Below are 13,230 nucleotides of genomic sequence, written 5' to 3'. Positions count from 1 at the left end.
CACTTTTGAACAAGGCCCATAGGTCTCTGGTCAAAAGTAGTGCACTATGTAGGGAATAGGATGCCACTTGGGATTCAGAAGCCCATGCTGCTGCTACTGATGCTCTTGCTGAGGTCAGACATCGCCGTGCGGACGTGAGCTGGGAGCACCATGAGGGAACACCACAGGGGAGGAAACCAAGCCAGATACTGTTCATGGGCCAGTCTGGCTTACAGAACAGTACACAGAAACGATGGGAGTACCAGTCCAGTACTGTTACAGAGGGGTCTCATCTGGTTCTCCAGACGTCAGATACAGAGAAGCACTATAATATATAATAATAATATAATAATATATGCCATTTAGCTGACGCTTTTATCCAAAGCGACTTACAGTCATGTGTGCATACATTCTACGTATGGGTGGTCCCGGGAATCGAACCCACTACCCTGGCGTTACAAGCGCCATGCTCTACCAACTGAGCTACAGAAGCACCATCTCACACTGACTACTGGTCATTGAAGAAAACAGGGAACCTGTTGCTGTTGTTGTGGCGAAAAGTTGTGAGGGGGACTTACGAGAGGCTCCTTGTTCTTGACCAGCCGTATGATCTTCACTGAGACCTCGTCATCATCGATGTCATCGGGCAGCGGAGGCAGCTCGGGGTCGTAACTCTTCTGGGCCACCGTGTCATGGACAGACAGAAGACTCTACGGAGAAGAAGAAGAGGGGGATAAAGGAGGAGAGCGATAGAGGGGGCAGAGGGAGAGGAAAGAGAAGGATTAGGGTTACCATGCACGAAACAAAGCCCACATCCTGACACAGAGACAATGTGCAGTTAACAACAGCACACAGCCAAACTACAGAGAACTCCTACAATACGCAGAGGCCCTTCCAACGAGAGCGAGAGAAAAGGCAGACAGAAAAAAAGGAGGGAGGAAGTCCCTCCTCTGAACGTTATGAATGGCTGTGCCTGCCTCAAGTACCTGATGATGGATTTGATTTGGTTAAGCTCCCGTTATTCTATCTACATGTGTTAATTGCCGTTAAGGCTCATAGTCTGCTCATAGATCTTCCTGATTAAAGGAGGTTAGCACCGCTCGTCCCGAGGTCGCACTGAGACGCTATGAATCATGGGGGATGTTAAGGAGGACAGAGGAATGGAGGACCAGTGAGTGTGTGTGTGTGTGTCGGGACTGCTCCCACGGGAACGCTAGCTAGCTGATGTTCAGCAACAGACAGAGCGAGGAGCAAAGTAATGAAGTTCTCAGGCGCCTCACATATTTCACACTCTCACAAGCAGCAGCAGAGCGAGAAGAAATGGGACGACACAGACGAGAATGATCGCATTGAGTCATTTCTCTAACTATTTAACGGCTCTGTGTCCTCTCCAAATGCTGCTGGAAACGCGCCGTTTTTTCCCCACGAAATAAAAAACATTGTCCAATCACGTGCCAGAAAGAGGAGGGTGAGAGAGGTGGAGGACAGAGGGTGACGGGAGGAGCAGTCTGTTTTATGACATGGGAGCACACTGCGCTACAGCGTTCAAGATGTTCCTAAAGAAGACCAGATGAGAGGAGACGGAGGAGGAAGAGGAGAAAGAGGAGGAAGAGATAGGAGGAATAGGAGAAAGAGAAGGAGGAAGAGAACTGGTGTGATGTGCCCCAAGCTCCACTGGGAGTCAGTCTGAGTCAGCAGCAGATACACACAGGCCTGCTCTTCTCCTTCATTGAATGACCCTACGGTCCAGAAACATCTCCAACCTTCCCCTCTCTCATAACCGACTCACTGATTCTACAAGCCAGTGTTTTGAAGCATCCTGCACCTGATTGTTCTACATTCAGAGCTGAATAAAACATTACAGTACAAATATTTTTCAGAGGAACGCTCTCTTTCTCTTGATTTGCTAAGTAGCCACATCTCTTCCGTTTTTCTTCCTTTCTTCTCTTTTTGGGAGGTTAGAGAAAACGTTTCATGTGGTAGTAGAGGTAGTATCGCGAGAGGAGTATTTTTTGGGGACTCCGAGGATAGACAGACAAACGGACGGACACATTCGGTGTCCCCAGCCGCCCTGGTGAGGTGTCACTGTCACTCAACACCTGATCTGGTTCCTCAAGAACACCCAGGACTGTTACTATGTGCCAATCACAGCTTGTTCCTGCTTCAACCACGGAACAGACCAACCCTACCGCAACATCACTTCCTTAACTTAACCCAGCTCACCTCAGGCCTCACAGGGCTCCCCCTCCACTCTTGGTTTCCTAGCCCTTTGTGTCTGTGTGTGTGCGTGCGTACGCCTTCGTATGAGTCCTCATAGCGTACCCCTACTCACTATCCTTAATCCGACTTCCTCTACATCCTTACGAGTCTCAGGTTACCATACTCTCTCTCTAGCATCAGGAAGTCTGGAGACCGCGGTTGGGTCCCTATCCACTCATCGATGCCCACCACCTCCCCTGTCAGGTCCGAGTTGACACTCACCCCACCTCCTGTCCCCTGACAGGTCGAAACAGCCTGGCCGGTAATGTCTTGTAAAAACTCCCCATCACAAGCAGAGACTAGCGTCAACAGCACCAGGCTAATAGGTAGCACATGGCAGAGAGGCAGGGCAGACCCCTGGCTTGTGGTGGCTGCTGACACACTCACACAGAGACGCCCATACTCACACACAGAGAAACACACACACACAGAAACACACACAGAGACGAATGCACACACACAGAAACGCACACACACATAAACGCACACACAAAGAAACACACACACACAGAAACACACACACACACAGAAACACACACAGAGACGAACGCACACACACAGAAACACGCACACACACGCCCATACTCACACACAGAAACACGCACACACAAAGACGAGCGCACGCACACACACAGACGAGCGCACGCACACACGCACACACAGACGAGCGCACGCGCACACACAGACGAGCGCACGCGCACACACAGACACACACACGGAAGCATTTTTCTGGGTCAACGACAGTGAGCAGATCCTGTTATGTTTTAGAGTCAGTGTTCTGTGTGTGTGTGTGTGTGTGTTCATGTATGTGTCTCTTAATTGAATGTAAAGCTGATATCCTTGCTGGAACTGAATGATTCCGCTGGAGCAGGAGCTGGGCCTCCTATACAGCCTGGGTTACGGCGAGACCGAGCCTGAGTCCCAAATGGAACACTATCCTCTACATGGTGCACTACGTTTAACCATGGCCCACAGGGCACAAGGTGCTATTTGGGACACAACAGAGCGGGGTTCTGGAGCAGTGGGTTAAGTGTCAGCCTCGCACTGTCTGCCTCTGCAGGATAAAAAAGGACTCAACAGACAAGCCCAGTTTAATGAGCGCTAGATGCCAGGAATGACCAGGAGGTTTATTTGGACAAGCTCAGTGATCTGTTTTCATAGGATCCCTATCATGTCTAATGAACACAAACACCGCCAGGCCCTCAAAGTACTGTTAGCAGGGCGAGCCCAGCCCGGCCTCGGAGGTATCCGAAGTTGGGGACCAAAAGGCATCCTTTTCCCTAGTGCACTACTTTTTACTGGAACCCTATGGACCCTGGTCAAAAGTAGTGCACTATGTAGGGAGTAGGGTGCCAATTGAAATTCTTATTCTGAAGTCCCTGGCTCGACGATGTGGTAGGCAGAGACCCCCCAGCCCCGGAAACAGACAGCCGTCATAATTGGCACTTTCATCACTGTCAATGTTAGTGTTTCTGAGGAGGTTAATATGGGCAGGAGTTGTTTATTCATCTGGGAATCATAACGGGAGAGAGAGGTGGGGAGGCGGGTGAGTGTGTGTATGTGTGTATATGCGTGTGTGCGCAGAGAAGCACTTTAAAACGCTGTGATTTATGTCCTGCCCTAGGAAGGGATCCTTTCAGCCATAATGGAGAGTGACACAGTTACTATCACACAGAGACACCATTCAGAGCCCAGCCATCTGATTGTGTTTTACACACAGACTGGGATTTCCATGGACCTGGGTAGGTGTCGGTGCCCCAGTAGAACGGACACATCTCTGTCCAGCCATCAAGAGTGAGGAGGAGGAGGGAGAGAGTGACACAGACAGAGAGTGAGAGTGAGAGTGAGGGGGAGGGAGAGAGAGAGAGGAGGAGGAAGGGAACTAGACACGGAGAACTAGCCACTCAAATGAGACGGCTTCCAAACCTCAGTCAGTCAGTGAATGTGTCACAGTTAAAACGTTCCCCCTGTCACTCTGGCTAGCTGAGGCTGAGTTAATCTATCGTGACCGAGTGCTTCTGCTGCTTGAAGCTAGAAGACCGTCGTCGTGACGGTTTACCCAGGGAGCGTTGAAACCATCAGACCGGCAGCGTTGTGGGCCAGGCACAAACCATACAGACACCAGCCAGGGTGGAGAGAGGGAGGGAAGGGGGAGATAGGGGGAGTGTGTGTGTCCGTGCATGCGTGTCAGTGTGTGTACACTAGGGTATCTATGAACAGACCGCTGCGGTGAAAGGAGAGATGAGAGACAGACAGCGGAGAGGCCCCTACTTAGCAGCCCTGATGGCGGAGGCAGTATGTGTGTCTGTGTCCCAGTGCGTGCAATGCTTGGACCACTCCCCCGTCTCAGTCTCTCATCTTTCCTTCCCCCGGAGCCGGTCGGCCCTAGTGAACGATTACTTTTTACGAGGAGAGAGAGAGCTCCCCTGAGATGGTTCGATGCTGGGCCGTAACACAACCTGCAAACTCTATCAAAACCCAATAAAGGGAGGTGTGCGGACACCGGCACGCTCCGTGGCAGAAGAGAATCCTCAATGAGCCGTCGAGACTAGGGCACGTCCCTTTGGCGATATTTTTTATATCCCAAATGACACTCCATTCCCTATATAGTGCACTACTTTTGTCCAGAGCCTAAGGCACTATTTCGGGAGCCATTTGAGACAAAGCCATAGCATAGTGAAGCAGGCAGCACTCCCTCCAACAGACAGACTGCAGTTATGATGAATTCACACACACACGCACACACACGCACGCACGCACGATTCCCCTGATGTTCAGTGTGAGGGGGTCCATCTGACTCTATTCATCTTGTAACTGTTCTCTCTCTGTCCTGCTGTTTGACATGATGGAGACAGAGGCAGAGCTCCAAGGTTTTGTTTTTCTGGCAACGTTCCGTCTGTCTGACAGTGTGACGGCCTGAGTCATATCTAAGGTGTCTCTCCAAACCTCTCACCAGACACGCACACAAACACACACACACAAACACACCTGGGGTCTGCATGATCATCTAAAGTTTGAGATTTACGTCTAACAAGAGAGAGACAGCAGCCAGAGAATTGTTAAAAGGAGAGAAGAAGAAATAAGCCTTTAAAAGCTTGAAGAAGTGCTGTATCCGTTGGTGTGATATCATCTGGCTGACCTGTGGAGGAACAGAGAAGTCATGTATCATAGAGAGGACACAGGAGGCTGCTGACGGGAGGACGGCGCATACTAATGCTAGAATGGAGCGAATGGAGTGGCAACAAACCCCTGGAAACCACAGAAACCATGTGTTTGATACCATTCCACTAACTCCACACCAGCCGTTACCACGAGCCCGTCCTCCCCAATTAAGGTGCCACCAACCTCCTGTGGGAAGCATCCCAAATGGTGCCTTATACCCTATATAGTGACCAGGGCCCTGGCCAAAAGTAATGCACTATATAGGAAACTGGGCACCATTTGGGACAGAACCCACAGCACAGCTAGGACGTGATGTCATTGTTGGAGGGAGATGGGAGAAATAACGCACAAATGCAAGATTGACTTAGTACCATGTAGAAGGATGGGGTATGGAGTGACTGGGTGTGTTCTGAGTACCATGTAGAAGGAAGGGGTATGGAGTGACTGGGTGTGTTCTGAGTACCATGTAGAAGGATGGGGTATGGAGTGACTGGGTGTGTTCTGAGTACCATGTAGAAGGAAGGGGTATGGAGTGACTGGGTGTGTTCTGAGTACCATGTAGAAGGATGGGGTATGGAGTGACTGGGTGTGTTCTGAGTACCATGTAGAAGGATGGGGTATGGAGTGACTGGGTGTGTTCTGTGTAGAAGGATGGGGTATGGAGTGACTGGGTGTGTTCTAAGTACCATGTAGAAGGATGGGGTATGGAGTGACTGGGTGTGTTCTGAGTACCATGTAGAAGGATGGGGTATGGAGTGACTGGGTGTGTTCTGAGTACCATGTAGAAGGATGGAATATGGAGTGACTCGGTGTGTTCTGTGTACCATGTAGAAGGATGGAATATGGAGTGACTGGGTGTGTTCTGTGTAGAAAGATGGGATATGGAGTGACTGGGTGTGTTCTGTGTACCATGTAGAAGGATGGAATATGGAGTGACTGAGAGGGACTGGGTGTGTTCTGTGTACCATGTAGAAGGATGGAATATGGAGTGACTGGGTGTGTTCTGTGTAGAAGGATGGAATATGGAGTGACTGAGAGGGACTGGGTGTGTTCTGTGTACCATGTAGAAGGATGGAATATGGAGTGACTGAGAGGGACTGGGTGTGTTCTGTGTACCATGTAGAAGGATGGAATATGGAGTGACTGAGAGGGACTGGGTGTGTTCTGTGTACCATGTAGAAGGATGGAATATGGAGTGACTGGGTGTGTTCTGTGTAGAAGGATGGAATATGGAGTGACTGAGAGGGACTGGGTGTGTTCTCTGTACCATGTAGAAGGATGGAATATGGAGTGACTGGGTGTGTTCTGTGTAGAAGGATGGAATATGGAGTGACTGAGAGGGACTGGGTGTGTTCTGTGTACCATGTAGAAGGATGGAATATGGAGTGACTGGGTGTGTTCTGTGTAGAAGGATGGAATATGGAGTGACTGAGAGGGACTGGGTGTGTTCTGTGTACCATGTAGAAGGATGGAATATGGAGTGACTGGGTGTGTTCTGTGTAGAAGGATGGGGTATGGAGTGACTGGGTGTGTTCTAAGTACCATGTAGAAGGATGGGGTATGGAGTGACTGGGTGTGTTCTGAGTACCATGTAGAAGGATGGGGTATGGAGTGACTGGGTGTGTTCTGAGTACCATGTAGAAGGATGGAATATGGAGTGACTCGGTGTGTTCTGTGTACCATGTAGAAGGATGGAATATGGAGTGACTGGGTGTGTTCTGTGTAGAAAGATGGGATATGGAGTGACTGGGTGTGTTCTGTGTACCATGTAGAAGGATGGAATATGGAGTGACTGAGAGGGACTGGGTGTGTTCTGTGTACCATGTAGAAGGATGGAATATGGAGTGACTGGGTGTGTTCTGTGTAGAAGGATGGAATATGGAGTGACTGAGAGGGACTGGGTGTGTTCTGTGTACCATGTAGAAGGATGGGGTATGGAGTGACTGGGTGTATTCTGAGTACCATGTAGAAGGATGGGGTATGGAGTGACTGGGTGTATTCTGAGTACCATGTAGAAGGATGGGGTATGGAGTGACTGGGTGTGTTCTGAGTACCATGTAGAAGGAAGGGGTATGGAGTGACTGGGTGTGTTCTGAGTACCATGTAGAAGGATGGGGTATGGAGGACTGGGTGTGTTCTGAGTACCATGTAGAAGGATGGGGTATGGAGTGACTGGGTGTGTTCTGTGTAGAAGGATGGGGTATGGAATGACTGGGTGTGTTCTAAGTACCATGTAGAAGGATGGGGTATGGAGGACTGGCTGTGTTCTGAGTACCATGTAGAAGGATGGGGTATGGAGTGACTGGGTGTGTTCTGAGTACCATGTAGAAGGATGGAATATGGAGGACTCTGTGTGTTCTGTGTACCATGTAGAAGGATGGAATATGGAGGACTCGGTGTGTCTGTGTAGAAAGATGGGATATGGAGTGACTGGGTGTGTTCTGTGTACCATGTAGAAGGATGGAATATGGAGTGACTGAGAGGGACTGGGTGTGTTCTGTGTACCATGTAGAAGGATGGAATATGGAGTGACTGGGTGTGTTCTGTGTAGAAGGATGGAATATGGAGTGACTGAGAGGGACTGGGTGTGTTCTGTGTACCATGTAGAAGGATGGAATATGGAATGACTGAGAGGGACTGGACCATGTAGAAGGATGGAATATGGAGTGACTGAGAGGGACTGGGTGTGTTCTGTGTACCATGTAGAAGGATGGAATATGGAGGACTGGGTGTGTTCTGTGTAGAAGGATGGAATATGGAGTGACTGAGAGGGACTGGGTGTGTTCTCTGTACCATGTAGAAGGATGGAATATGGAGTGACTGGGTGTGTTCTGTGTAGAAGGATGGAATATGGAGTGACTGAGAGGGACTGGGTGTGTTCTGTGTACCATGTAGAAGGATGGAATATGGAGTGACTGGGTGTGTTCTGTGTAGAAGGATGGAATATGAGTGACTGAGAGGGACTGGGTGTTCTGTGTTCCATGTAGAAGGATGGAATATGGAGTGACCATGTGTTCTGTGTAGAAGGATGGGGTATGGAATGACTGGGTGTGTTCTAAGTACCATGTAGAAGGATGGGGTATGGAGGATGGCTGTGTTCTGAGTACCATGTAGAAGGATGGGGTATGGAGTGACTGGGTGTGTTCTGAGTACCATGTAGAAGGATGGAATATGGAGTGACTCGGTGTGTTCTGTGTACCATGTAGAAGGATGGAATATGGAGTGACTGGGTGTGTTCTGTGTAGAAAGATGGGATATGGAGTGACTGGGTGTGTTCTGTGTACCATGTAGAAGGATGGAATATGGAGTGACTGAGAGGGACTGGGTGTGTTCTGTGTACCATGTAGAAGGATGGAATATGGAGTGGGTGTGTTCTGTGTAGAAGGATGGAATATGGAGTGACTGAGAGGGACTGGGTGTGTTCTGTGTACCATGTAGAAGGATGGAATATGGAATGACTGAGAGGGACTGGGTGTGTTCTGTGTACCATGTAGAAGGATGGAATATGGAGTGACTGGGTGTGTTCTGTGTAGAAGGATGGAATATGGAGTGACTGAGAGGGACTGGGTGTGTTCTCTGTACCATGTAGAAGGATGGAATATGGAGTGACTGGGTGTGTTCTGTGTAGAAGGATGGAATATGGAGTGACTGAGAGGGACTGGGTGTGTTCTGTGTACCATGTAGAAGGATGGAATATGGAGTGACTGGGTGTGTTCTGTGTAGAAGGATGGAATATGGAGTGACTGAGAGGGACTGGGTGTGTTCTGTGTACCATGTAGAAGGATGGAATATGGAGTGACTGGGTGTGTTCTGTGTAGAAGGATGGAATATGGAGTGACTGAGAGGACTGGGTGTGTTCTGTGTACCATGTAGAAGGATGGAATATGGAGTGACTGAGAGGGACTGGGTGTGTTCTCTGTACCATGTAGAAGGATGGAATATGGAGTGACTGGGTGTGTTCTCTGTACCATGTAGAAGGTTTGAATATGGAGTGACTGGGTGTGTTCTGTGTAGAAGGATGGAATATGGAGTGACTGAGAGGGACTGGGTGTGTTCTGTGTACCATGTAGAAGGATGGAATATGGAGTGACTGAGAGGGACTGGGTGTGTTCTCTGTACCATGTAGAAGGATGGAATATGGAGTGACTGGGTGTGTTCTGTGTACCATGTAGAAGGATGGAATATGGAGTGACTGGGTGTGTTCTGTGTACCATGTAGAAGGATGGGGTATGGAGTGACTGGGTGTGTTCTGTGTCCCATGTAGAAGGATGGGGTATGGAGTGACTGGGTGTGTTCTGTGTACCATGTAGAAGGATGGGGTATGGAGTGACTGGGTGTGTTCTGTGTACCATGTAGAAGGATGGGGTATGGAGTGACTGGGTGTGTTCTGTGTACCATGTAGAAGGATGGGGTATGGAGTGACTGGGTGTGTTCTGTGTACCATGTAGAAGGATGGGGTACGGAGTGACTGGGTGTGTTCTGTGTGACGTTGGTAAGGGAGATCGAGATAGAGAGTGAGAGAAATAGTGTGTGTGTGTGTTTGTGTGTGTCTTACCTTGACGTGGGGTTTAGCCAGTAGATTGAGTAGCTCGCTGATCTCTTCACTGGCACTTTTACCCTGCAGTTCCTCAGACAGCTGAGAGTAGGTGAGTGAGTGAGAGAATTGAAAGAGAGATAGGAAGAGAGAGTGTCTGTTAGCATTAATATCGTCCAGTGATAACGAGACAGTCATACAGAACAACAGACTAACATGCTGACCAAACCGGACACGTAACGCGCGTTGCAAAATAAATGTACACATACATGTTATCCAATCATTCTGCTCGCACGCGTCTGCATGGCCAGGCGCTAAAACACAAAATTGGTTCTATTTGTGACGTTCAAAATGCTGCAAGTCCAGCCTCTCCCATCCCCTCTTTGGTTTTTAGAAGCATATACCCACATTCCATCTCCTCATTGGTTTTTAGAAGCATATACCCACGTTCCACCTCCTCATTGGTTTTTAGAAGCATATACCCATGTTCCATCTCCTCATTGGTTTTTAGAAGCATATACCCACGTTCCATCTCCTCATTGGTTTTTAGAAGCATATACCCATGTTCCATCTCCTCATTGGTTTTTAGAAGCATATACCCACGTTCCATCTCCTCATTGGTTTTTAGAAGCATATACCCACGTTCCATCTCCTCATTGGTTTTTAGGAGCATATACCCACGTGGGTGACTGAAAGATGAACTTGGGAACTCGGAACAAGGAAGAGCTCAGTTGTCTTTGTTTGAAAAGTTCTTGGTAGCTATCTACAGTGGCAAGAAAAAGTATGCAAACCCTTTGGAATAACCTGGATTGTTGCATAAATTGGTCGTCAAATTTGATCTGATCTTCATCTAAGTCACATCAACAGACAAACAGTCTGCTTAAACTAATAACACAAACAATTCTACGTTTTCATGTCTTTATTGAACACACCGTGTAAACATTCACAGTGTAGGTTGGAAAAGTATATGAACCCCGAGGGCTAATGACTTTTCCAAAAGCTAATTGGAGTCAGGAGTCAGCTAACCTGGAGTCCAACCAATGAGACGAGATTGGAGATGTTGGTTAGAGAAAATTTGAGTTTGCTATTTACAAGAAGCATTGCCTGATGTGAACCATACCTCGAACAAAAGAGATCTCTAAAAGCCTTGATGTTCATCAAGACAAATGGTCTATTATTGGAGAAAATTCAGCACTGTTGCTACTCTCCATAGGAGTGGCCGTTTGTGGCTGTCTAGATCCCTGCTGTTTGTTGTTTTCAATTTTCCCTGTGACCTGCCCTGTCTGGAACTGCAAGGAGTAACAGCATAACCTACGTTGAGTTGAATGAGTAGAACGGTGAGTCGATGATTTGAACAGGAGAAAGGCAAGATGACAGCAACCTGTAAGTCATTGAGAGAGTACATCAGTTCTGTGTGTGAATTCATGATAACAATGACATAAAACAGATTATCTCGAGGGACCAACAAGGCGGAACAACACGGTTGTGGACGGAATTTCAGAATCTCCACATGAGACCTGGATGGAGTCTGCGGGAAATGATCTCTGAGAAATTGAAGATGGACCACAGGAAGATTGAGGTGGAGAGCGCCCACAGGACTGGAAAACCAACCACCGGCCCAGGCCGATAGTGGTCAAGTTCCTGAGGTTCAAGGACAAGGTAGCTGTTCTGGAAAGAGCCAATAACTTGACAGGAACGAATATCTTCCTCAACGAGGACTATCCTGAAGCTGTTCGCCAGAAGAGGAAAGAACTGATCCCAGCCATGAAAGCTGCCAGAGCGAGTGGGGACATTGCGTACATCCACTATGACAGACTCATTGTCCACCCTGATGACAGATCCAAGCCTAAGGGTTCGGGGCCTCAACCTCGCAACATACACACACACACCAATTGATTAATGGACTGCTGAATGTATATATTTATTTTTTTATCTTGCTTTGATTGCTCTTTTCAGTATTATGTCTATTTCTGATAAGCTACCCAGGGAAGGGCTGAAAATAGCCCATATTAATATATGAGGCCTTAGAAATTAAATCATTAACTTGCTAACATTCGATAACAGTCATATATTAGCCATGTCTGTGACACACTTAGATAATTAATTTGATGATGCAGCAATAGCAATACATGGATATAGCATCTATAGGAGAGCCAGTAATGCTTGTGGGGGAGGTGTTGCTGTATATATTCAGAGCCATCTCCCTGTAATGCTTATAGAATATCTTATGTCAAGTGTTATTGAAGTTGCAGGTTCACTTGGCACATCTAAAGCCTTTTCTTTTGGGGTGTTGCTATAGGCCACCAAGAGCTAACCGTCAGTATCTAAATAATATGTGTGAAATGCTTGATAGTGTATGTGATGTAAACAGAGAGGTCTACTTTCTTGGGGACCTGAATATTGACTGGTTTTCATCAAGCTGTCTGCTCAAGAGGAAGCTTCTAACTGTAACTAGTGCCTGTAACCTGGTTCAGGTTATTAATCAAACTACCAGGGTGTTTACAAACACTACAGGAACAAGATCATGCACATGTACCGATCACATTTTTACAAATACTGTAGAACTTTGTTCTAAAGCTACATCCATACCCATTGGATGCAGTGATCACAATATAGTGGCTATATCCAGGAAAGCCAAAGTTCCAACAGCTGGGCCTAAAATAGTGTATAAGAGATCATACAAAAGATTTTGCTGTGACTCTTATGTGGATGATGCTAAAAATATGTGTTGGTCTGATGTGATTAATGAGGAGCATCCATTTATGAAATTGCTTCTTCCAATCATTGATAAACATGCACCTGTTAAGAAACTGACTGTTAGAACTGTTACGGCTCCATTGATTGATGAGGAATTGAAAAACTGTATGGTGGAAAGAGATGGGGCAAAAGGAGTGGCTAATAAGTCTGGCTGCACATTTGACTGGCTGACTTACTGCAAATTGAGAAATGATGTAACTAAACTCAACAAAAAGAAGAAGAAACAAAATGATCAAGCCAAGATCAATGATGTAAAGAATGATGGAAAAAATAACGTTGGATAAATGATGGGCAGAAACACAAATTAAACTCCATCTTTCATCGAATCATATGGCTCATTCATCACAAAACCATTTGATGTTGCCAATTATTTGAATGATTACTTCAATGGCAAAGTGGGCGAACTTAGGCAGGAAATGCAAACAAAGAACAGCAAGCAATTGTATTCATGCATAAAAAATAAAACAAATGAAAGAAGAGCAGTGCAAGTTTGAATTTTGTAAAGTTAGTGTGGGAGAGGTAGAAAAATGATTGTTATC

The 13,230-nt window shown here is 47.2% G+C and overlaps 1 protein-coding gene across 1 annotated transcript in view; it reads right to left on the bottom strand.

The window, feature by feature from the left end:
• LOC118373687 (MAGUK p55 subfamily member 7-like) overlaps positions 1–13,230 on the bottom strand; it is a 295,718-nt gene that overhangs the window by 131,587 nt on the left and 150,901 nt on the right. Inside the window, exons 6-7 of the mRNA XM_052483289.1 lie at positions 9,956–10,036; positions 558–689 (exon numbers count right to left, since the gene is read on the bottom strand). Of these exons, the coding sequence (XP_052339249.1) occupies positions 558–689; positions 9,956–10,036 (213 nt within the window). The remainder of the gene's footprint in view (positions 1–557; positions 690–9,955; positions 10,037–13,230) is intronic.

This window comes from Oncorhynchus keta, chromosome 28, assembly GCF_023373465.1.
Source record: "Oncorhynchus keta strain PuntledgeMale-10-30-2019 chromosome 28, Oket_V2, whole genome shotgun sequence".
NCBI classification, from domain to species: Eukaryota; Metazoa; Chordata; class Actinopteri; order Salmoniformes; family Salmonidae; genus Oncorhynchus; species Oncorhynchus keta.
Note: the sequence above shows the minus strand (reverse complement) of the source record. Positions and strands in the feature narration are given on the sequence as shown.